The sequence below is a fragment of the Miscanthus floridulus genome, chromosome 2 (assembly GCF_019320115.1).
Source record: "Miscanthus floridulus cultivar M001 chromosome 2, ASM1932011v1, whole genome shotgun sequence".
Classification (NCBI taxonomy): Eukaryota; Viridiplantae; Streptophyta; class Magnoliopsida; order Poales; family Poaceae; genus Miscanthus; species Miscanthus floridulus.
The window spans coordinates 141,007,860-141,034,065 of record NC_089581.1 but is presented as its reverse complement, the minus strand read 5'-3'; the positions used below and the strand labels follow the sequence as shown (position 1 = coordinate 141,034,065).

General features: G+C 49.4%; 2 protein-coding genes across 2 annotated transcripts; one reads left to right on the top strand and one right to left on the bottom strand.

The window, feature by feature from the left end:
- Window positions 1–11,145: 11,145 nt before the first annotated feature.
- On the bottom strand, window positions 11,146–12,661 carry LOC136539893 (peroxidase P7-like). The gene is made up of 3 exons (XM_066531882.1): window positions 12,335–12,661; window positions 12,038–12,232; window positions 11,146–11,894 (listed from the first exon to the last, which is right to left on the bottom strand). Exons 1-3 carry the CDS (start codon window positions 12,563–12,565, stop codon window positions 11,325–11,327), a joined length of 996 nt encoding a protein of 331 aa, XP_066387979.1. The 5' UTR covers window positions 12,566–12,661; the 3' UTR covers window positions 11,146–11,324.
- Window positions 12,662–18,521: 5,860 nt separating this feature from the next.
- On the top strand, window positions 18,522–26,206 carry LOC136539892 (WEB family protein At2g38370-like). Its single transcript, XM_066531880.1, has 2 exons — window positions 18,522–18,755; window positions 24,513–26,206. The coding sequence occupies exons 1-2, from the start codon at window positions 18,579–18,581 to the stop codon at window positions 25,956–25,958; spliced, it is 1,623 nt and encodes a 540-aa protein (XP_066387977.1). The 5' UTR covers window positions 18,522–18,578; the 3' UTR covers window positions 25,959–26,206.

Below are 26,206 nucleotides of genomic sequence, written 5' to 3'. Positions count from 1 at the left end.
CCCAATGGCCAGAAGTCACGGCTCGCGCCAGGAGTCCCGACCGCTAGAAGTCCCGACGTAAGCCAGGAGTTCTGATGTAGATCTACGTTTTTACCACCGCGTCGTTGGTTTTGACCGCGTTGCACCGTTTCACCTTCTCATTTACTCGGCCTAGTCCCTTCTACTGCGGTTATTCTCTCCCTCCCCTCCCTCCCATAGTCCTGCATTCCTCTCCACGCGCCGCCCTTGCGTCTCCTCGCACCGCCCTCGATCCTCGCACTGTCTCACGCCCTGCCCGCGGCTTCGACGTGCTCTAGGTCGCCGAGAGCTCCGACGCCTTCCACTTTCTGGTTGTGCCATCGGAGGTTCCCGTCTTCTCCGCCCCCGTTCCACCGCCCATGCCTTGGTGTTCTTCCTCGGATCGGTGGTGGAGATTCTGTTGGTGGTGGTGCTCACGCTCGTGGATTAGTTCGTGCCCTGTGATTTCATCTTTCTCCATCTCCTCCTTCCTCGATTCAAGGTACTACCGTGGAGCCCTAACCCTATTGTCAATGTACCTCGTGTTTTGACTCTATTCCTTCTTCCTCTCTACTCCTCTATCTCCCTTGTATGAATGTGTGTCGTGATTTGAAGCCCCATGAATGGGATGGTCACCTTGGGCGTCGGAGGTCCCAGAGACCGTCGGAGGTTCTGACCGTCGAAACTCCCGACGCTAGGCCAGAACTCCTAGCTATTGGAAGTCCCGACTATGGCCAGAACTCCTAACTCTAGGGTGACCACTCCATTCATGTTTCTTTAATTCTTGATGTTCATTCGCTTCTCGTTGTCTTGGTTCTTAGTTCCCCTTTGTGTTTTTCCATAGTCATGGACGGTGGTAGTCCCTCGCGTCACATGGAGAAGAGGTCCAAGAAGAACCAAGATCATGCCACTGTCCCCAAGCTGTCTGGCCACACCAAGGTGGCATACCAGTGTGGTGGTGTTGGTGGTTCCCGTGCTGCCCATCGCCGTGACGATCAAGGGTCATCGGCTGCCGCTCCTCCTCCTGCTCCGGCCTTTGTTGGGGATGTGCCAATTGTTGATGAAGAAGAGGAAGCTCTTGAGTGTGCTGGCTGCACCATTGTTGCTCCATCTATTCATACCCCAACTATCGGACCGGGCTTTGTCTCTCAGCTTGTTCCCTTCCCAGGTGTGTCGCCGATCATACGGAAGCCCGCCATGGCTCCCAATCCGGCTGGTGGTTGGACTCCTCCTCTACCAGTGGACTATCGTCACCGGGTTAAGGACATTAGGTCCATGAGGGGAAGGAACCTTTATGCTGAGGACGAGAAGGATCTACAACTTGAGTATCATTTCTGGCACCCATTCCATTATGATTTTTATGATTCCATTCTATATCAGAAGTTCTTGAAGAAAAGGGAGCCACCGGTCCTTCAGATGAAGTGCATTGATGCATACTCTCTTGGTAAGTACAAGGAACCCGAGCTAGAGCAGATGGTTCAGGATATACACTCAATGGGGTTGTCCTACATGCTAGAGTTTAGGAAGCATTGGAACAATGAGCTCATCTGTCAGTTTTATGCTTCCTATCATCATGAGAGAGACCCTACTGGTGCTGTTGACGTTATTCATTGGACCACTGAAGGCAAGCATTATAAGGTGGACTTCATCACTTTCTCTCGCCTTCTTGGTTTGAGTCACAGCGACCACATTGCAACTGAGTATGAGGATGTCGCTTTGGAGGAGTATCAACATATGTATCTTGATTAACACACAGCTGATGGACAGATAGTGTTTCTAAAGCCCTACTTTTATGTTCTGAACAACATCCTATGACAGATCTTGTATCCGAAGGTAGGTGACTCCATCTTCCTTCGTGATGATTCACAGAAGGTGCTTCAGCAATTTGGCAATGAGTTTCAGAAATTTTCCATCAGCAGATACATTTGGAACAAGATACATGATGCTACTGAGGATCTGGTGAAGCATCTTCCCTATGTAACATACATTATGCATGTCATTGAGCAAGTATCCAGCATCCGGTTTCCCTCTGACACTCAACACAAGCTCCTCAAGATATCCAACAAGAACTCCATCATTGCTGTAAGAGAACTAAGGGAGAAAGGTGATGCAGCCAAAGCAAAAGGGAAACATGTTTTGGGCTCTCGCTCTCACTATGGTGCTTTACCACCTGCTGCTACTGCTCACTCTTCTAGTGTCGAGCCCCTCTCTTCGTCCTCCTCTAGAAAGAAGCCCAGCAAGTTCAAGTTCCTAATGACATATATGTTTAGACAATGTTGTGCTAGTGCTCAACGTGAGCATGATATCCAAGAGAGGCTATATCATTTGGAGCAGCACGCAAGTATTGTGTCCTCTCCTTCGCCGCTGTTTGTGCCTCCTCATGATCCGTTGGCATTATATGATGAGGCATGTGCGGCGTATGAGGATGATGCCGCTTCTTGCCCTCATGGCAAGGGTAAGGCCGTCGACGACGATGAGGACTACATGCAAGAGGAGGATGATGATGATGACAATGACGACGGTGGTGACAATGATGGTGATCAAGATGACGATGATGACTACGAGGATGAGTAGTTGGATATTCACGCGGCCTACCCCTTTTGGCACTTGTTGACAAAGGGGGAGTGTTAGGCTTTGACATCTTGTAATAAGTTAGTTCTTGGTCATTTTATTTCGAGACTTAAAAAACCTTTAGCTTGTGTAAACTTTTCTATGTGGTGGCTACCTTGTGATGGACAATTATATATATATATATATATATATATATATATATATATATATATATGTTTGTGATGAATGATTGTAGGACAAGTAATGGTTATTTATCTAACTTATTCGCTTGTACTTGTCTGTACTTGTGATGGTGAATTGTTTTTGGATGGCCATGTGTTGCTTCAAATTCTATTTTGAAATCTTGACCATCATATTCTCTTTTCCTTGTTGTGTGAAATAACATGTCATATTGCATTTCTTTTCATGGATATATATTTGTTCACACACACTTGTTGCACCCCACGGATTGCAAAATTTAGGGGGAGCTTTTGTCTTGAGGTATGCAAATCATGTATAGATGATTCTAATTGATATTCAAATTCATGCATACATCAAGGGGGAGCTCTTCATAAATTTTGGGGTTCAGAAGCTTTAAATTCTTTCATTCTTATAAAAGCCTAAGTTGGTTGTCATCAATTACCAAAAAGGGGGAGATTGAAAGTGCATTTACCCCCTATGTGGGTTTTGATGTATTGATGACATCTAAATTAGGGACTAATGCGATCTTAATGAGATATGTCGTAGCTATTAGTCCCACGAAAGATTCAAAGAGTTGATAAAGATGAAATGGTATCCCTCAATTCTTGAAGTTGAAAAGGCGGACGAACTCAAAATGCTCTCCAAAGGTTTTAATTTTATTTTTGAGTTTAGGATCCGCCGCACTATAAAGAGGGATGCAAATTTAGTTGGTCTAAGGAAGATAGAGTACTCAAGCATTGAAATAAAATCAAAAGAGAGACACTCTAGCATTCCACGAGCGCGTAGATTATTTTTCTATGACTGTCGATGTTGGAAGTCCTGACGTAAGCCGAAACTCCCGACAGTCAGAAGTCACGACTCTTGCTGGAAGTTCTGACTCCTAGTCACTTAGCCTGCGCGGTGACTGTGGATGTCGGAAGTCCTGACCCAAGCCGGGAGTACCGACATCGGTGGTTCTATTGGCTGGCTGTCTGCGCTCGTTGGAACTCCCGACATACATCGAAAGTTCTGTCTGTCAGAAGTCCCAACCCAAGCCAGGAGTCCCGGCATTAGCAGTGTTGGCTGGTTGTTTAACTGCGCATGTCGGAAGTCCCGACGCACGTCGGAAGTTCCGACTGTCGAAAGTTCTGACGTTTGCCGGGAGTTCCGACATTGACTTGCACGCGTGGACTTCTGACCCTGTGAACAGTGTTTTCTGTTAACGTCGAAAGTCCCGAGATCTGCGTCGAAACCTTCGACGTAGATCTAAACGATTAGATTTTCACTTGGAGTATAAATACCCCTCTCTTCACTTCTAACCGTTACGGACTCATTTACAGCTGACCCACTTCGTGCTCAACAGCTCCCAAGCAACTAAAGCACCCCTCTCCTCCCCCCTTTGCTCCAATCTTTGATTCCCTTAGGGTTTTGAGTGAAAGGAGAGTGGATTAAGTGAGAGCATCACTTTGGAAAGCTTGAGCACTTAATTTCTTCATCAAGCCGATTGGTTTTGTGTCTATTACTCTATGGGCCTTGCCCCTAGCCAGCTAGGCATTGCCCAAGAGCTTCCATCTTGTGAAAGAGCCTTAGAAAGTTTGTATTGCCCTTCGATTTCTTAGTGGAAAGCTCAAGTGACCTTTGTGGTCACTTTGAGAGAGGTAAGGAGGTGGAAGAGACTCTGACCTTGGTGGTCTCCTCAACAACGAGGACGTAGGAGCTCCTTTGTGGGGTTGCCAAACCTTGAGATAAATCCTTGTGTCCCGTGTGCTTGTTGTTGTGATTGCTAGAGATTACTTGTATTTGTTTGTCTCTTTCTCTCCCAAACTTCATTTTAGGGTTTGGACTTGATCTACAGTTTGGAGGCATTATGGCGTTAAGGGAGTGACCCTACATCTTCACCAAACCACTAGGAAGTGGGGTTGTAAGATTATTTATCCGCAAAGTTAAATTTGGCACTGCTTTTGTAGTTCACGTAGGCATCGGGACTACTGATGTTTGTGCTGGAACTTCTGACGACGTCGGGAGTTCCGACCCAAACGTCGGGACTTCTGACATTGACCGACAAATTTGAACTTAGCATTTGCAGTTAATTTTTAGATACACCTATTCACCCCCCTCTAGGCATTGTTAGATCCTTTCACCACTACACCTATCCCACCTTCCACCCACCATGAAAATCCACGTGGGTGTCTCTGCCGCCATCCCACCTCTCCTATGGTGGTCACCTCCTAGTTTGACAGATAGTCCTTCGGTTTTTCCCTTGTTGCATGCCCATATCCAACCCGTATAGCAAGAGAGCCCTGTGATAGCTTAGATCTCATGTAATTTTATGGGGGTGGGAAAGGGGGAGGTATTGTTGCTGGTGATGGCTTTTGGGCCTTTTTGCGAACGCCCTTGACAACAATGGCACCTATGGGCATCACTCCCCTTGTCGGAGGCATTGTCTCAATCCTTCTCCGATCCATTATGTCTCCAGCTAGAGTGTGGATCTCTCTATAGGTTAAAATTTCTAGTCATGGGATGGTGGAATGTTGTTTATGCTTATGATATCGAGTTGTTAGCTGGGCTGCGGTTTGTTCCAATGTTGTTTTATGCTGTTTTTTATCTTGAATTCCACAGACTAGGTTGCCATTTGTTTTTTATTTTCTACTTCTAATAAAACTCATGGTAACCTTTTGCTGCAATTCCAAAGGAAAAAAGTGAGAATGGAACCAAGAAAACCATAGGCACGACAATAGCAACAGCGAGATGCTAGTAGGTCCACCAACTAAATGCACAAGCATGGAGCTCGTGCAGTTGTTGCAGAAGATGATTTGAGCACACCAGCATTACCAATAAGATGTAGATCATCCTTCTTCCTCTGTCTTAAAAACATCTTTGGTTCCTCTCTATCGAAGTAGAGAAGTAACAATTTGAAATGCATAGTACTGTTAGATTGATCTCCACCAGTTGGCCCAACGGCCAATTGGGCCCTTGATCCACGCCCTGATCGGGGGTGCCCAGCCGTTCTCCTAGCTGATGGGCCTCCATCACATAGCGCTATAAAGAGGAAGGTGGGGGCTAGGGTGCAAGACACGAGGTTCACCATAGCCGCCAGCGCCCCACCGGCTTTCCTATCCCTAAGCCGATCTAATGGGCACGCTGTAAGTGATGGGAAGCGTCATCGACTTTGTCGCCGCCACTGGGCCACGCCTGCATGGCTTCCCTGTCTCTGACCACAGTGGCCACGTCGCTATGGCGCCATGGCCGCGACTATGCTTGGTGACCTAAGTCTTCTATCTAAGCTAAGTATTACCCATTGACCTATGCCTAGAAGTACTTTCAGACTTATCAATGGCATCAAGAGCTAGGTTGAGTGTAGATCTAGATCAGGGGTACAAACCCTAACCCTAATGACATGGATGGAGAGGGACTCACCAGAGCTCCACCGCCGCAGTCACCACCGCCATCGCGTGGGAAGAGACCCGCCGTCGTGCGGGCTCAGGGCATCGAAGCAGGCGCGCGCTCTGCCAAAGGGCCCGCAATGGCGCCGTATCCTCCTCCGACTATGACGCATGGCCTCGTCTTCGAGCGCCGCCGGTGAGAGAGGGTCGAGGGGGAGAAAGTCAAATGAGGCTAGGGTTAGGGGAGGTGGACTGAGAAAAAAAGGGGGGGCTCACCATGCTTCTCCACCATTGGAACCACCGCCGTCGCGCAGGAAGGAAACCGAGCTACCACGAAATCGAGCACTCGACACCGTGCGGTCTCAGGCTCGGGTCTAGGGCACCACCCGAGGGCCGCTCGACGGTGGCGCACTCAACCTCCGATGAGCGCGTGCGTCGGCGAGGGGCCCCGTGGCAGCGCCATCATCCCTCTGGCCGCATCACGAGAACCACCGGCGCTCCACCGAGAAGCGCACGCACGCTCAGGGCACCGTCGCTAGACCACTCAATGGCGGCCCACTCACCCTACGGTGGGCGCGTGCACCGGCGAGGGACCGGTGGCGCCGCCGTCATCTTCTCTCCGACCGCGGCGTGACGTAGAGAGAGGAGAGAGCCAACGTGGCGAGGAGAGAGAAGCAGAGAAAGAAAATGACCTAGGGTTTTTACTCAGGCGAGAAGCGCGGATGGCCATCCGGTGCGATCCAACGAACGGCGTCGCTCGGGCCAGAATTAGCCCATGCGGGCAAGCGAATTCCTGGCCTAAGCCCAGGTTGTGGCCTGGGCGCGGGAGAGCGGGCGCGCGCGCTGGGCTGTGAGCGCAGGCGCTACTAGGCCACGCACGAGCGCCTGATGGGTCAGGCCGAATGCACAGTAAAGGTTATAAATTTGTTTATTTATTTTCATAAGCGAATTTTGATGAATTTTGATTAGTTTTTCATCTCTATTCAATTTTGAACCAACGGGATAAATTATATAGAGAGTAGATAAGTACATAGTAAAATGCTTTTGAAAAGTAGATAAAGAATTTTTTCATGTTTTCGTTGTAAAGTTTAATGTTTATTATCTTCTAATTAAATTCGAACTAACGGGAGAATTTAATTTGAAGAACAGTTACTTTTAGTAAATTGTGATTATGTTTATCCTCTAATTAAATTGGAACCAACAGGAAAATATAAATTAAAGGAGTAGTCTGATTTGTTTATGTTAAGTTATGGTATTATTATTTTCTGACCAACGTTGATCATAATAATATTATAATGAGTTTAAGGTTGAAGTGTAAATCTCTGATAAATTTTACACCAACATGGTCAATTTTTCAGAGAGTAGATAAAGATCAAGAAATACTCCTGAACTAACAGAATGTATTTTATTATCGTGTTTCCGCTGCAATAAAGTTGATTATCTTCTAATTAAATTTGAACTAACGGGAAAATTTAATTTTGAAGAGTAGTTATATGTCTTTCAAGTTAATTTATGAGTTTTATGCATTAATTCTGTTTTGTGCCCAATGGTGATGTAGAATTGATGCAGAAGCATCTTCTAAGTTTTATTTTTTAACCGATGAGATCACTCGGCTGCATGCCAATGGGCTGTAATGCTGGGGTATGTGAATGAAAAGACTTGAGTCAATCCAGTTTAGGGTAGTTTTTTGTTAGTTTATTAATTTTCTGATTAAATTAGAATCAACGGGAAGATTTATTTGGAAAATAAAATATAAGTGGATGTTTTAGTCATCATGACTAATTTTTTCGTTACGGTAATTTGTATATAGATTTATCTCGCATGAGGAGAAGTTTGGCATAGTACTTATGCTAGTCAATCCTACATGGCAGGAGAAGTTTTATGATGACTCATATGTTATTGTATCCCGCATAGCGAGAGAAGTTTGCATAGCTCTTATGATATCCTAGTATTGACCATGGCATAATAGAAATGCACCATCATGGTCAATACTAACCAAAAGATAAGAAAAAGATGCAAGCGTGACTTTGCAAAAGTACTGCTAATAAAAGACCTCGATGAGTTCTTGAAGTAGAATGAAGAAAGTGTACTCCTATACGGATCAAGAAATAACTTTGTTTGAATGACGTAATCATGTGAATGAAGTTATAAGTGTTTCCACGTTCACAGTTTTTCTGAATAGTTCTCGAAATTATATTAGTAAAGTTCATGCCATATTTCGAGGGGGGATAGTAAGATCAATTAAGAAAGATACTCTTTATTAAGAGTGAGATAAAGATTAATTAAGATGAATGTGACCGTCGGAGGAGTACAACGGTCACAATAACGATACCCCTAAGCAGAGAAACAACTAAATTCCTGGATTTTTAAAGTTTCGAGAGGAAGATAGCGTAGTCACCATCAAAGATATTAAAGCGGTGCTTAAAGTGCCATATAAGGTTTTAATAGATTGAACCCAAATAAGAAATTGGAAGATACACTATCTTTATAAAAGATGGGACGATCTGGAGGAGCACGGTATGTAGAGACCTATGACTTGAAGAGAAGCGGGACTGAGTGCCCACTTCAGTTATTCAAAATAACGAATTTCTCAATACCTGTTGATGTTGTATGACTTATACAACACCTGTTGTTGGCTCTTCGAAGAAGATGAATAATATAAACAAGGATCTTGTAATACAGGAGCCTGTAGAATCAATTGCCTCTTGGCAATAAAGAGCAACAACAGCCACACATGAAAGTGCTAGTAACTGAGGCCCTAGAAGGACTCAAAGAATTAGTAAACCAGTTTTCTGATGACTATGAAGTCTATGTTAGTGAAGAAATTCAAATAGAGGGTGATCCCACCTCATTTGAAGGAGCCATGAGAAGCGTTTACTCGTTTGAATGACAATAAGCTATGGACGTTGAAATGAATTTGATGAATACCAACGATGTTTGGGACTTATAAGAAATTGCTAATGGAGCCAAAAAAAATAGGCTGTGAAAGGGTCTATAAGATAAAATGTGACTCTAAAGGGAATATGGAAAGATATAAAGCATGACTTGTAGCAAAAGGCTTTACGCAAAGAGAATGAATAGATTACGATAAGAGTTTTCTCTCTAGTCTCATGCAAAGATTCTTTGAAAATCATAATGATGTTATTGGCACATTATGATTTAGAGTTACATCAGATGGATGTAAATACGACATTCCTCAACGAGGATTTGTATGAAAACGTTTACATGGCACAACCCAAAGATTTTGTCGTGGAAGAAAAAGAACGTATGGGATGTCGCCTGTAGAAATTCATTTATGGGTTAAAACAAGTCTCTAGACAGTAGTATTTGAAATTGATGAAACGATAAGAAAGTTTGGGTTTAAAGAAAATGAGAAGGACAATAGCGTTTATGCGAAGTTCAAGAATGGAAAATTATTTTTCCACATCCTGTGTATAGATGACATCCTACTCACTAGTAGTAATGTTAATCTGCCATTGGAGAAGAAGTCTTTATCCTTAAGTTTCAATGTGAATGATGTTGTTGAAGCCTCATTTGTTCTAGGAATTGAAATTCACCGAGATAGATGAAAAGGGGTATTGGGACTATCGCAAAGGCATACTTAGAAAAGATTCTAAAGAAATAAAGTATGTATACGAGTAAACCTACACTTGCTCCTATAGTCAAGGGTAATAGATTTGGGAAATTTTAGTGTTCTAAGAACCGATATGAGATCGATCAAATGAACATGGTTCCATATGCTTCAGCTGTTGGAAGCTTAATGAATGTACAAGTAAGAACTTACCCTGACATAGCTTACTTATCCGGGATATTTTGGCAGAAGTCCAGTCTAGATATAGATCACTGGAATAGAGTTAATAATGTCTTATAATTTTTGTAAAGTATCATAGGCCTCATGCTGAGTAAGAAAGAACAAGTACTCTCAAATAGTTGTTGGTACAAATGTTAAGTTTTGGCGAGATATGTAGTGAAATCCACAGTAGTTCTAACACTCGCAGTTAAAGTATTATTGTGGAAAAGCTTCAATGAAACAATTGTGGTGTCATCAATGATGCATACCATAGTATAACTTGTCATGAGGCCTCATGAATAGGTAAAAATAGTTAAGGGAATATGTACCTGGATTTAACAATGGTAGTCAACAGCAATAATCATTTAATGTAGTTAACTCATAAGACAACAGGTCAAGTATGCTGCCAAACACATTGACATTAAGTTATATGTTATTAAGGAGAAAATTCATAATCATTTTAAAAGTATTGAGCATATAAGTACCAAGCAAGTACTTGCGGATCCGTCTACCAAAGGCTAACCACCCAGTACGTTAAGAGAACACACAGTCGAAATGGGTTTACGGGAAAGCCTTTGATTTCTGGATACTAAGGGTCTAGTTGAGAATATATTTCAAAACAGAGAGATGCATTGTAGTTGTTTAATCTAATGGCAACTAACCGTAATGATAAGGCACGCTCTTTGCACTGATCTGCGATGGAATTAGAAAAAGATAAAGTAAGTTAAGTTTAAGTGATAAGGTGAGATCAATGGGGAGAATGTTAGATTGATCTCCACCAGTTGGCCCAACGACCAATTGGGCTCTTGATCCGCGCCCTGATCGGGGGCGCCCAGCCGTTCTTCTGGCTGATGGGCCCCGTCGCGCAGCGCTATAAAGAAAAAGATGGGGGCCGGGACGCAAGACATGAGGTTCACCGCAGCCGCCAGCGCCCCACTAGCTTTCCTATCCCTAAGCCGATCTAGAGGGCGCGCTGTAAGCGACGGGAAGCGCCATCGCCTTCGTCGCCACCACTGGACTGCGCCTGCACGACTTCCCCGACTCCAACCCCAGTGGCCACGTCGCTACGGCGCCATAGCCGCAACTGCGCTTAGCGACCAAGTCTTCTATCTATGCTAATTATTATCCACTGATCTATGCCTAGAAGTATTTTAGACTTATCAAGTACAACTGAAACACCTGGTGAAACAGTAAGACATATACCTTGCAAAATAACCTCACGATCTCTGCCAATCAAACGAAAAAACTACAGAAAAAGAACCGGCCCTATAGCTCTTTTTTACCGGTGACGAACCAACGTAAATGTAGAAAACTTTACTCAAGTAACACACACTGTTTGACACAACCACATGAACAGTTCTGAATTCAACAGCACACTGACACGGCTCTAGCCCATCAGCTGTGCGCGCGCGAACCAAATTTACTCAAGAGTAGTTCACCTTCCTGCAGTTGTTGCGGATCTCGCCGCTGCTCCCGGTGAGCGGGCTCAGGCTGGCCATCCTCACCATGGCCTCCGCGAAGTCCCTCCTAAACGCGTCGGCGTTGGCGGCGTAGAACCTCACGAGAGCGTCCGTGACGCCGAGGCCGCCGGCGAACAGCTGCTGGTCCGAGTGGAGGACTCCCCTGCTCCGCAGCAGCGAGGCGAAGTAGGCGCCGTCGAAGCGCGCGGGCGTGGGGTCGAGCGGGGCGAGGCTGTCGTCGCCGCTGCCGGCGGCCCGCGGGCACACGGTCCGGAGCGAGGCGGCGAGGGAGCCGTCCAGGGTGGCGGTCTCGTTGTAGAGGCGGTCCCGGAAGTTGGTGCAGCGGGAGAAGCCCAGCGTGTGCCCTCCGGACAGCACGACGAGGTCCTGGAGGGAGAGGCCGTGCGACGCGAAGGTGGAGGCGAGGCGGTCCAGGCTGAAGGTCGGCGCCGGGATGCTGTTGTTCGCCGCCGCCTGGCTCGCCGTCCGCGCGTCCCGGCGGCCCAGCGGCACGTTGTACGACGGCCCTCCCAGCTGCATGTGCATGGTGTGCATTCGTGCATGCATGCGCGACTAACTAGTTAGTTAGCTGCAGTGCGTCCGTGTGTGCATGGACGGGTGGTGAAGGTTTTCGTGCGTGCATGCAACAAGACGATGGAGGCGAATGAATAACGAACCGCGACGACGGAGTCACGTGCCGCGACGGCGACGATGTCGGCGCAGGAGACCACGTTGCCCCTGCAGGCGGCGTTGACGGCGCCCTTGATGCTGTCGATCACGTCGAAGCCGCGGACGGAGTTGGCGTTCGGCGCGGCCATCTTCTCGCCGGTGAAGAAGGGCGTGTCGTCCAGCAGGATGGACCCGTCGCACCCCTGAACCAAGCACAAACGCAAAGAGATGAGATCGAACACACGCGCACAGACGATATCGGAGAGAAGTCGAATGCACGCATGCATTGTCCATGCTCTGCGTACGTTGACGAAGCAGTCGTGGAAGTGCAACCGCAGCAGCGACGCGCCCATGCGGGGCTCCGCCGCCACAGCCTCCTCCACGAGCCTCTTGATGGTGGGGAGCGCCGCCGGGCACGCCTTGTCGTAGAAGTGCGGGTCCAACTGCGCGCTGCTGGTCATGGCCAAGAGAGCGAACGCCACGGTCGCGACGACACACGCCGCCGCCACGAAACGGTGAGACATTGAAGCCACCATCTCTAGCTAGCTCAACAGCTTCTTCTGCACCACGTACGTTAATCAGCTAACTAATCGAGCTATCAGACGACAACTAATTCACCTATCAAAGCTGGCTTTGGCTCCAGTGGATGCGAGAAAGCACTGCTGGAAGCGATTTATATAGCACAAGCACATGGAGTTGATCCGTCGACTCGATCGGTTCTACGCAAGCAGCTACCTAAGCTAGCGTCTCGCGCAGAAAGCGTTAAAAAAGTGAGATAAATGATTCAGTAGATGAACTAAGGAGAGGCGTGTGGAGTTGACTACTGTATTGAATGCTCAGGATTTCCAGCTGGTAGGTAGGAAAAATGGAGACTGGAATGACTGATGGATGGTCTGTGGTGAGGCTTTTGTTGCTCAACGTTTTTTAGCTAACCACCGGTCGATCTAATGATGATGATCTCCTAATATAATGCATGACGATCGCCGGCAACTAATCGCGGGGAAGCTGCCTCGATTTGCTCAGCGGGCAGCCTCTTCATGAGAATATGAGATGAAGTTAAGGTGATCTAATTGACCTACCCAAGACTAACTCAGCTCTGTGGCCCAAGCTCATTGATCGTACTTTGCTTCTCCGTTATTAAGCGGTTTTTATATGCACCAGCACGACAACACCACCCAAACTTTGTACACTTGTACTACGCATACGCTGCTACTGGTACCGTGCAGCTCCTGTGCTACTACTGCCAAGATAATAATGTTGTCTCGATCGTTTCACTTAGGAGTTCCAGAATTATCTGGAACATTTTGTTTCCCAAGAATGGAATTCTTGTTTCTTGATATATGCGTACGTGAACAAAGTGCGCAGGTCAAAGATTGAGTTCCTTGATTTCTTGTTTGGAGTGTGGTTCAACCGGTACGTTCTCAATAATCCATAGAGTAGTCTCTCCTTTTTAATTCTTCAATGTACTCCCTCAGCTCCGAAAAACGCAATTCTAAAACCCCGTTTGGTACGGTTTTGTTTTACCGGTGAAGCAGCTTTTTTTTTTTTACTTCGGCTCTACGAGCAACTTCACTGGTGAAACTGAAGTTGTTCTAGAAAAACATTTCGTAAAACAGCTTCTCACGGTAGATAGGAGAAGAAGCTAGTATTTTCAGCTCCATCCAATGTCCATCCCTTGTGAGGCCGGATTTTAAAAGGAGCTCCACTTGATGTTTAAAAAATGTTTGGTAAAATAGCTTCTCATAATATACAGGAAAGAGAGAGCTAGAGAAAGTTAGCATTCTTCATCTCCACCCAGCGCTTATCCCTTGTAAGACCAGGTTTTAAGGAGCTCTGCTTGAGAAGTCATTCCATTTTAACCTGTTTGGTACATAAATTTTTGAACTTTGCAACAAATTGGCAACTTCATCAAAATTTTATTATTACTTCACGTCCATTCTTGTGAGCCGTGCTAGAAAAAAAATCTAAAAAATCTCACAATAATCAGAAACATCTAGCTTTTAATTTGATAAATTGATTATCATTGTTAAAAAAGGCAAGGGATCTAATTATGTTTTATAGGTTACGTACCTCTAGGATTGTGGAAATGCATAAAGTAGCGTGGGGCTAAAAATGGATCCATTTTGCCTGGTTTGCCACTAAGGTTCCTATAGAAAACCTTGCCTGTGTTTTATTTATTTATTGAAAAAAACTTTGCCTGTGGTACCCTTTTCTATTATTATTTTTGTACAAACCATTTTTGCGTCGCACTAGTATGGGCCTTTTAATAGTGGGACCCTTTTTTTTTTTGGGCTTCTTCTAGAGCAGCATATGGACTAAAATCCAGAATACAGTTCATGGGCTTGTAACGTTTCGGATCCCAGTAGCACGGACAGGCAGACAGCTGCAAGCAAAACTGTCTGTTTCGGATATACTACTATACTAGTCCTTCGGGCGCGCCCATGCGCACGGTGCACGGGCCCCACATATTTTTTTAGAGAAAAGAAAAGAAATAATCAAAGGTGGATTGTTTTTTGATTTGAGAAAAATCAGATGATGTTTTCGCAAAAAATGATGAGTGTCTATGGAGCGCGGGTTGAATTTCGATAAAGTGGAGGTCTTTTTTGCAAACAAACTAGTGCGCATCCGTTCTGGACTGCGCGTCGATTTGGAAATAACATGAGGCGTTTTTTGTAAAAAATTCTGAGAGGACGTCTAGAGCGCGGGTTGATTTCCGAAAACTGAAAGGGGTTTTTCGTAAAACGACCGCGGCTCGCCCGATCTGGACCATCCGCGCGGCCGATCGAACGGCCACGAAATAACAGCGACGTGGACGCGCTGGCTGAGCGAGCTGGCCACAACGAATCATATCTTTAGATACTCACTTGCAGAAACGGCCACACCCAAACAGAAGGAGCTCACGCAGTCAAGCTGTTTTTTTTTTCCTTTAAGAAAAGCTTTAAGCCATGAGGTTCGTGTGTGTAGTACTAGTAGCAACTGATTCAGTGTTGATTATAGTACCAGAGATAGGGATCAGCACAAGTTTTGTTTATTATATCCCATTCGAATCTTGGCAACGGTCCAGAAACGAAGCAGCCCTTGCTGTCGTCTTCTCTTCGGCAACGTTCACGTTCAGTTCCCGTGCGCTGGCGCTGGCACCGGCAGGCAGAGTAATGTGCAAGTGTTTTTGCTTCACCGTCCAAAGGACTAGGAGATGGAAGTGGCGCCGCAGCTCGCAGCCAAAGCAGACAAAGGCCGTTTGTCAAAAAAAAAAAAAAAAAAAAAAGACAAGGCCGGATCCGAGAGGACGATCGCTGCATTCATCTGCACCCACTAGGGCCTAGGGGTGCTGGTTGGTTGGTTTCTCGTGATCCGCGCGCGCCAACGCGCAGTACACAATCGAATGACGGGAACAAGACGCGTCGCCCGGCGGATCCTGCGTTCCTTTGGATGCAGACTGCAGTGCGCGGGCGCGGCGGGGTGCAACGGCAAGTCGGCAACTCATCGCACGGTGTCCGTCTGCGTCATTTTTCGGCTTTTCGTGGAACTGAGCTGAGCACCATCACCGATTTTTTTTTTTTGGTTTTTCAGGTCTTTTGCTGAAAGATTTTCACAGATACGTCTCCGGCAATATCCTTTAAAAAATTAGACTCTGACCTCCACGCTGCGACAATTAACGCCGAGCTTATACGTCTCGACGCCAATTGTCACGGCACCGAAATCAGGATCTATTTTTTGAAAGAATACTGCCAGGAACGTATTTATAAAAATCTTTTAAAAAAACTGAAAAACAAAAAAATTCGAGCACCATCACAGCCCGGGCGCCCCCACCAGCTACTCCGTGGTCGACCGTTAATGCCACGCCCGTTTCCGCTGGTGTCGCGCTTGGTTTGCCTCCGTCTCGGTGTGGCAGAGGCAGAGGAACCGAGGAAGCAGCCGCTGCGGCCTGCAGCTGCTGGGAAACGGTAACATGTGGCAGCCCTTGCCGTGTGTGGGCGCTCGCTGACACCGGCAGCAGCAACAGGCAGGCCAAACAAGACTGCTTTGTTTAAAGGCAGAATAACCATTTAGGTCTTGAACTATCAGTCGAGATTCAATTTCATCTTAGTAGGTGTCGGATACCATAAAACGGAATACCTTGAGCGTACATCAAAAGAATCACTTAAACCCCATCAACAACAAAGCCAGAAAGTGAGTCGTGGGTTAACCACCGGTCCCGTCTGAGCCCACCGGCTCTCCGCCTCGCCTTAGGCCTCGCACGGGAGGTCTCGACGCCCTGACGAATCTCCGCCTCGCGCGAGTCAACAAGGAGCCTAATCTCCGTCTCGCTCGAGGCCCCGTGCGTACAGCCTCGAACGAGACAGCGATTCTCCGTATCACTCGAGGCTGGCTTGGCAATAACCCGTCGCTCCCGCCTCGACCAGTCTTCCCAACAGCGCGTCACGTCCCATTAATGCGTCAACCACTCCCGCAATCTCAGCCGGACGACGGCTCGACACCACGGAGTGGCCGACGGGACAAGGAGTCGCATCAACACCACACCGGCTAGGACAAGGCGCGGCGGGGATTACCGGCCGCTGTGTTCTAGCGCTGTGCCCACGATCAGCGCCTGCACTACACTGTGCCCCGTAACCCCCGCCCCGAAGACAACGCGGCATGGAAAGTCTAGTCCGGGTCATCATTGCCTCAGAATCAGCGTACAAGATCAACCGCTTCCTCCGAGCCTCGGCACTCTACGTCGGGGCCTCGGCTATCTCGAGATTCACGTCTGCCGAGACCCCCCACCACGGTTCGGCCTAGGCACCAACCGAGCCTCGGCTTCGTGCGCAGTCAACCTACAGTGACCCGCACGCCGACCGCCACGCCCGCTTCGAGGTAGCCCTGGAGCTCCCATGACGCACAGGATCGGATGTGACCAGCACGTCGCCCCAGTACTTCAAGGACGGACCACTCCGACGGCCACGCCGCCACAGGAACAGGCTACAGGGCTCGGACACGCCGCCTCCGTTGGCACGCCGCCGTGTAGTTAGCACACGTACTACCCTTGTCCCCCCTTTAACTATAAAAGGAAAGGACCTGGGCCGTTTTTAGGGGACGAACACACGCGCGCACAAGCAACACTCTGTAACACGCACGCTCCCCCGCTGCCTGAGAGCAACGTCTCAAGCAGCCCGCATCACTCCACGCCGAGACCTGGGACTAGCTCCCTCTCTCACCCAGCTTGTAACCCCCTACTACAAGCACTTCGGTGCGAGGAATACAAGATCGATCTCTCAGACTGGATGCAGGGCACCGATTGCCTAAACCAGTATAAACCTTGTGTCTCTTTGCATCACCATCCGGGATCGGGAATACGCAGTACAAATTTACTAGTTGGTTGAGGACCCCCCGGTCCAAAACACCGACAGTAGGCTCAATTTCATCATAGAACTATGAAAATAGTTGCTTCAGTCCTCAAACTTTGTATTTTGGACTTAATTTCATCCATAAGCTATCAAAGTGTATTTTGGTCTTTAAACTTTTATTTCTAACTCAACTTTGTCTATCGTTCTATGTGGAACGTTGCACTGTTGCACCTGGCCAGCTCTAACATCACCCACGATCGCAGATAGAAAAAAAATATATTCATCCAAAAACTCTTTAGTGGTTATAAATAATTCTAGGCTGTTATTTTTAATGTTACCTTATAATAGTATTGTTTATATATATCTGACTAAATGATTTTTGTCGGAACGATTATAGTTGCTTCCAACACTATTTATTTTTTAAGAAAACATGAATATATTGAAACAATAGCAGATTTATAGTTCCTTTTCCTTAACTACTTCTAGAGTTAGGCTAACTAATAACCATTTGTGTATAAAATAATATTTTATACCTATAGGCTAAAAATAATTCATATTTAAGAATATTTAGATCTATATTTATATTCATCTTAGAATATCAATACAAATGTGAAAGTGTGCTATCTGATTCGGACAATGCTAGGGACTATAGTACCTAACAATGGTGCTAGACAAAGGACGAATTGAGCCAAAATGCATTCTGATAATTCATGGATGGAATTGTGCCTAAAATATAAAGTTTTCTTTTTTATATAGACAAAGTTGAGTTAAAAATAAAAGTTAAAAGCACTTTGATAGTTTATGTATAAAATTGAGTCCAAAATGTAAAGTTTGAGGGCCGATCATCTTCGTAGTTTTGGAATGAAATTAAACCTAAAAGTAGAGTTTGAGAACTAAGACGATTATTTTAAAAGTTTAGGAAAACTAAGTCTCGAGTAATAGTTCAGAACCAAAACGGCTATTTTGCCTCGTTTAAACATGAACGTTGGTGGGAAGTGGAAACCTTTTCCTTTTTCCAAAGCTTTAAAATTAGGAGGGGCTGTGCCGCAACGGCCAACGGCTCCTTGTTGGGGCGGGCGGTCAACGTCTCTCTCGCAGGGTCACTCGCTACCCCTCTTAAAAACCGGCAGCTTTCCCGTGTCCCCACATCTCTCCGCCTGTAGCCAGTTCCTCTCCACTCTCCACTCTGCACCACCAAGAAACTGATCCCACCGTTCTCTTCCCCATGAGCTCCGAGGTGGAATGCGCAGCTCCGGCCGCGGCCTCCGATGCGGCGGGCGGCGGCAGGGCGGAGATCGACACGTCCGCGCCGTTCGAGTCCGTGCGGGAGGCCGTCGACCGCTTCGGCGGCAGCGCCGCCTGGAGCTCCGACCTCGTCAGGCGCATGTTCGCGCCCTCCAAGGTGACCACCCGCCGCCTCTTTTCTTCTCCCATTTCCTGCTCCTCCGTCGATCCCTGCTATGCTATAGCTCGCTCTGAGGTTGCTGGCTCCTCCTCCTTGTCTGGAACTCTGGATGGATTTGGGCATTTGGTTCCTGGTGGATGTCGGTAGCTGGCTACTTTTACTCTTTGTGCAGGAATCCTACTGTGATTGTGTCAAGCGCCTCAACGCCCAACGTCGCCGGACCGCGGCTACGTAACTCGTAGTCGCGCTCCAGGCCTTCACCGTGAGAAGATCTCACCGGCGGCTTGAGAGAGGGTTTGGGAGAGAGGAGCAGCTTTAGGGTAAATGATCTTGCTTAACTTTCTCCAAGTTTGTTACACCGCATATATGGCCAATGGCCCAACCAACTGTCCTATAATTAAGGCATGCAAAAGGAAACTAAATCCTATCTTTCTAAACTTAGCCACTGATGGTGGCACCAGCTTTGGGCGCGCGCTCCGCGGCCCTCCTGATGTCACGACGGCGCCTATAGGTGCGCCCGTACATGACATCTCTCCCCCCCTCGACGTTCAGCTCGTCCTCGAGCTGAAACTGGGGAAATTTGTCGCTGAAGTCAGCAACGTCCTCCCAGGTCGCACCAGCAGTGGACTGCCCTTTCCAGCGGATGAGCACCTGCCGAACACCCTTTGCCAGCCGGTACCGAACAGCCTGCTCCGGTTCTGGAGTCACCGCCCCATGATGAATGGGTGGGAGGGGAGGTGGCGTAGCCGGTGGTGCGCCGACGAACTTCTTGAGAAGGCCGACGTGGAAGACATCGTGCAGCTTGGCGTGCGGGGGCAGCGCTAGACGAACAGCCACCTGGTTGATGCACTCGGTGACTTGGTAAGGCCCGACGAAGCGCGGCTTCAGCTTGCCCTTGGGCGCCTGGGGAAGAGAGGAAGCTGCCCGTTGGCGAAGGCGCAGCAGCACCCAGTCACCCACGGCATAGGAGACCGGTCGATGCAGGCGGTCGTAGAACTTCTTCTGGACAGCCTGGGCTTGTTCCAGGCGATAGCGGACATCCGCTAGGAGCTCATCGCGTGCAGCCATTGTCTTGGCCACCGCCGCCACCCGGGTCTCTCCAGGCTCATAAGAGCGGATGGAGGGGGGGTCTCGACCGTAGACCACCTTGAATGGAGTGTCCTTGAGCGACGATTGATACGCCGTGTTGTAGACGTACTCCGCCCATGGCAGCCATCGCAGCCACTGCCTTGGCCGATCCCCAGTGAGACACCGGAGGTACATGACGATGACTTTGTTGGCCGCCTCCGTTTGGCCATCGGACTGCGGGTGGAAGGCGGACGTCATGTGCAGCTTGGGCCCGGTGAGTCGCATCAGCTCCCGCCAGAACGTCGAGGTGAACACGGAGTCCCGGTCCGACACCATGGACTGAGGGATCCCGTGGAGGCGAACGATCTCGCTGAAGAACGCCTGGGCGACGGACTCTGCACTGTAGGGGTGAGCCAGTGGAATAAAATGGCAGTATTTGCTAAACCGGTCGACCACTGTGAGGATCACCGATTTGCCCCCAACGCGAGGCAGCGCCTCGATGAAGTCCAAGCCGACGTCGGACCACACGGCCTGGGGAACAGGCAGGGGCAGCAGCAGGCCCGCCGGGTGTAGGTGTTCAGACTTGTTGCGCTGGCACGTTGCGCAGGCGCGGACGAAGTCCTGGACCACGCGGCGCATGGCGGGGAAGTAGAAGTCCCGGCGGAGGCGATGTAGAGTCCGCTGCACCCCTTCATGTCCGTCGTCGTGCGTAGCAGCCACCACTTCGAGCAGCAGGGGGGAGTCCGGCGGGATGTAGAGTCGGTCAGCATACGCCACCATGCCGTCCAGCAGCGACCACGGCGCTCCCCTAGTGCCGGCTGCTAGTTCATCCCTGAGGGCGACCAGGGCTGGTTCTTGTCGTTGAGCATGACGAAGACGGTCGACGAAGTCGAAGCGAGGCGCGGACAGCGCCAAGACCGAGCCCACCTCGGTGGTGTCGCGTCGGGACAGCGCGTCGGCGACGGTGTTCGTGGCACCCGGCTTGTATTCCACCGAGAAGTCGAAGCCGAGGAGCTTGCCCACCCAATGGTGTTGCGGGATCGTCGAGAGGCGCTGGTCGAGGAGGAACTTGAGGCTGTAGTGGTCAGTGCGGACGAGGAACGCGTGGCCCCACAGGTACGGCCTCCAGTGGCGCACGGCGTGCACCAGCCCAATGAGCTCCCTCTCATACGCTGCCAGAGCGCGGTGGCAGGGGGCGATCGGCCTGCTGAAATACGCTATCGGATGGTGCTCCTGCAGCAAGACCGCCCCGAAGCCATGCGTGGACGCGTCACACTCAACGATGAAGCCCTTGGTGAAGTCGGGCAGCGCCAACACCGGGGCCGACGTCACGGCTGCCTTGAGTGCCTGGAAAGCTGCCTGGGCCGCATCGTTCCAGGAAAAACCCTCCTTCTTCAGCAACGAAGTTAGGGGCGCCGCAATCTTGCCGTAATCGTGGACGAATTTGCGGTAGTAGCCGGCGAGGCCCAAGAAGCCACGCACCGCGCGCGCCGAGCGAGGGGCCGGCCAGTCGTGAATGGCCTGCACCTTGGCCGGGTCCATGGCCACGCCTTGGGCGGAGATGATGTGGCCCAGGTATGCCACGGAAGGTGACCCAAAGATGCACTTGGATCGCTTGACGAAGAGGACATGGCGGTGAAGTTCAGCGAGGACGGCGCGGATGTGCCTCAAGTGATCTGCCCACGTCTTGCTGTAAATCAAGATGTCATCAAAAAAGACAAGGACGAACCGGCGAAGAAATGGACGGAGCACGTCGTTCATGAGCGCCTGGAATGTTGCCGGAGCGTTGCATAACCCGAACGGCATCACCAGGAACTCATAGAAGCCGTCGTGGGTTCGGAACGCCGTCTTGTGTACATCAGCCGGCCGCATCCGGACTTGGTGATAGCCGGAGCGGAGGTCCAGCTTGGTGAAGAACTGCGCACCATGCAGCTCATCCAGGAGTTCGTCGACGACGGGGATGGGGAAAGCATCCTTTACGGTGAGGGCATTAAGAGCGCGGTAGTCCACGCAAAACCGCCAAGCCCCGTCCTGCTTCTTGACCAGCAATACCGGCGATGAGAACGCCGAATCGCTGCGGCGTACGATGCCTTGGTCTAGCATGGCGGCGCATTGCCGTTCCAGCTCGTCCTTGTGCGCCGCCGGGTAGCGGTAGGGCCGAACCGCCACAGGTGTAGAGCCGGGCTTGAGGACGATGGCGTGATCCCGTGCTCGCTGCGGTGGCAGCCCCGCCGGCTCGGCAAACACCCCCTCGAAGGAGTGCAGCAGCTCCTCAAGGAGGGCATTCGGTGTCGTGGTGGCGGCGAGTAGGGGTGGCCGACGGTCGGCGACGTCCGACCAGGATACCTGTCGGCCTTGGTGCAGGAAGGAGACGGTGCGGGCGACGAAGTCCCACACTACCCGGCCAAGGGTGACCATCCATTGAGTCCCCAAGACGAGGTCATACCCCGCGAGCGGCATGACGAAGAGGTCGATGAAGAACGTCTCGCCCTCGATGAGGACCGGGGCGCGGCGGATGACGCCCGGGCAATTGACGCGCTCGCCGTTGGCCACGGTGGCCGTGAGGCGCGGGCGCGGCTGGATCGGCAGGCCGGTGCGGCGGGCGGCATCCTCGGCGATGAAATTATGTGTGGAGCCGGTGTCCAGGAGCGCGACGAGGGTGGTGGCGCCCAGGGAGACCCGCACCTGCATGGAATCACAGATGGGCATACCGGCCACTGCCCTGAGTGAGAAGACAGGGGCGCCGTCTTTCTGATCGTCCCCCGCTGGTTCCTCGTCGTCGGCCGTGATCTCGACGCCGTTGAGGTAGAAGATGCGGCGGCAGACACGATTGTGGCCGCGGGAGTACGGCTCATTGCAGTTGAAGCAGAGGCCGAGACGACGCCGTTCCGCCTGTTCCTCCGGAGACAACCGCTTCAAAGGCGGGCCATCCTGTCGCGGTGGAGGCGCGGCCGCTGGTGGTGCAGGAAGGGCGAGCAGCGGCGGTTTAGGCGCCGGCGCTGGCAGCAGGGTGCGAGGGGCTCCCCGGGTGGCCGGTGGGGGTAGCCGCGATAACTCCATCTGCTCGACCTGACGGGCGAGACTCATGGCCCCGGCGAGCGTCTCCGGATTGTGGATGCGGACGGCATGGCTCAACGGGGGAAGAAGGCCGCCGGTGTAGAGTTGGACGCGCTGGCCCTCCTCGAGCCGACCCGCGCGCGGCAGCAGAGTCTGGAACCTGTTGGAGTATTCCTCCACGGTCCCGGTGCGGCGACACTCCGACAACTCGAACAGGGGCGCCGAGCGGAGGGGTGGACCGAAACGAAGATTGAGGAGGTCCTTGAATCGTCCCCATGGCGGCGTACCCTCGTTGTCCTGCAACTGGATGTACCACAGCTACGCGACGTCCTCCAGATTGTAGGAGGCCATCCACACGCGCTCTTCCGGCATGGTGCGCTGTTGGCGAAAATAGGATTCGCATTTGTTGATGAAGAGCATCGGATCGGTCTTGCCATCGAAGCGAGGGAAGTCGAGCTTCTGGAATTGTGGGGGCCGATCCAGATCACGAGGAGGCTCCTCGCGGCCGCCGCCGCCGTTGTCCGACGACGATGCTGACTTGTCCTTCATGGTGGCCATGTCAGCCTTCACGGAAGACAATTCAGTCTGGAACGACTTCATCATCTCCATGAGGTCCTTGATGGTGGGTTCAGCCATGGTGGTGGAGTGGCCGGTGGAAGGAGTGGACGTGAAAGGGGGTGGTGGAGGGCTGGAGCGGGTGGGAGAGGATGAACGTGACGCCGATACCAGGTTGTCAAGCGCCTCAACGCCCAACGTCGCCGGACCGCGGCTACGTAACTCGTAGTCGCGCTCCAGGCCTTCACCGTGAGAAGATCTCACCGGCGGCTTGAGAGAGGGTTTGGGAGAGAGGAGCAGCTTTAGGGTAAATGATCTTGCTTAACTTTCTCCAAGTTTGTTACACCGCATATATGGCCAATGGCCCAACCAACTGTCCTATAATTAAGGCATGCAAAAGGAAACTAAATCATATCTTTCTAAACTTAGCCACTGATGGTGGCACCAGCCTTGGGCGCGCGCTCCGCGGCCCTCCTGATGTCACGACGGCGCCTATAGGTGCGCCCGTACATGACAGATTGCTGATGCTTGCTGCCCGTCAATAAGCACATCATCATTTCTGTTAGCAGCCAGCTAACACAGTTGTAACTCTCAGTTTTTGGTTTTAATATATTTCACTTGGGAGAAAGCTCCACAGTTTCCTTCAAAAAAAAAAAAAGGCGCACATCATCAATTCCACGCCAGTTTTGCCTAATTGCTTGGTCCCCCGAGGACCCCAGCAAGCCAGCAACAGAGTGAATAGATAAGCAACAGGCTGCTTTTGCTACTATGCACTGCACTCTGCACATTTATGACGAGAGAGTTTAGCATAGGATTCCTAATTGGGTGGTCACTGTAGTTCCACGAATAGCGTCTTCTCAATCGTGGTGCGGCATTACGTTTTTTTTTTATTTCGGCAGAGCTCGAGTAGTGCCGAGTGACATGTGTGAATTATTGTGTGGTGTTTTTCCTTCAACATTTCTAGCGAGGACTAAAAGGCATCTCCTCATTCCGGGATTAGTATCTTTTCCCCATGCAACATGCATATTTTATGATGCTGTTTCTTACTTTCCTTCCCACATTTGCAACCTGCAGAAACATGAACACTCGGAACAAGCTGCAGAGGCCATCAACGTAGAGGAGCAGTCTGCACAGCTAGAAAACGAGCTGGCCGTCAAAGAAAGGGAAACTCTTGATGTGCTCAAGGAACTGGAGGCAACCAAGAAAATCATAGCAGACCTGAAACTGAAGATACAGAAAGAAGCCACTGAAACGTCCTCTGAAGAAGCTGCGAAGTCTGATGAAGCTGATCACATCTCTAAGGCAGGACCTGAAGAGCAGCAACCTGAAAACATCAACGTCGATGTGGACATGGAAGGTGTTGAGGAAAATCGTTCAGGTTCAGTATCGGTGGAACTTGAGCAGGCAAAGGCAAGCCTGAACAGAAGTACATGTGATCTGGCTGCAGTTGAGTTACTGCGAAATAGCATAGCAAAAGAAAAAATGTTGCTTGAAAGAGGCCGAGAAAAGCTCTCCTCTAACACTTCATTGGTTTCTTCTTTGGAGGATGAGCTGGACCAGGCAGCACAAAAGATGGAAACGCTGAAGGATCTGCAGAGGAGACGCAAAGACCCCTCAGACATTTTTATGGAGATCAAGAAAATGACCACTGAGGTGCAGCAGCTCAGGAGCATGGCAAATGATTCAAAGTCCGAATCAATGGTGTTGGCTGCAGAAATTGAGCAGGCAAAGGCGAGCATTAGCACAGCTGAGGTCAGGTGCATTGCAGCCAGAAAGATGGAAGATGCCGCTAGAGCAGCAGAAGCCCTTGCACTTGCTGAGATCAAAGCACTACTGAGCAGTGAAAGTTCTTTTGAAGGTGATGCCGCTTCTGATGGAGTAACTCTCTCAATGGAAAAGTATTTCACACTGTGTTCCAAAGCTCTTGAAGCTGATGAAAACTCCAGGAAGAAAGTAGAAGACGCCATGCTGCAGGTAGATGTAGCTAACAATTCAGAGTCCGAGTCAGTTAAGAGGCTTGAGGATGCCAAAGTAGAGGTTGAGGAATGCAAGAAGGCGCTACAAGAGGCCCTAAAGAGGGTAGAGGCTGCAAACCATGGGAAACTTGCGGTGGAAGAGATTCTTTGTAGATGGAAATCTGAGAGTGGACACAAAAAGCGATCTCTTGGTGGCTCCCCAAAATTAAAAAATGCAGCTCACAGTCGCGAAGATTTGCACATCACAGATATGATTTCTGATGTTTCAGATAGATCACACAAACCAACATTATCAATTGGGCAGATACTGAGTATGAAGTTAATGGGACCTGATGGGTATGACAAAAGTGTTTGGGATGACAAAACAAGCGGGATACCAGATATCTCACTTGGTCAGATTCTAAACAGGAGCGGTGTTTTGTGCAGAGAAGATATGGCTACTCGCAAAAGAATTTCCGGAAAGAGGAAGAAGTTTGCATTGACTGGCCTTTCTGTTCTCCTGGCGAAGCAATCAAAGAACAAGAAGAAGAGAGAATCCTTTTAAACTGATATAAGTTGTCCCAAAAATATCAGTGTTGTACTTTATAGTATTTTAATATGCAGATGTAGTTCAACCTTGTCATTAGTAGTTAATTATATCAAGATATTTTATATGAGGAATGAGGTAGTATATTTAGTTCCTCATGTTAAATGTACCGGTAGCAATTTTTGCTGCTAATTAGAGTAGTGACTAACAATTCTCTGCTATGTATGCTATTGAGATCTACTTATTGGATCCACATTTTACCTTTC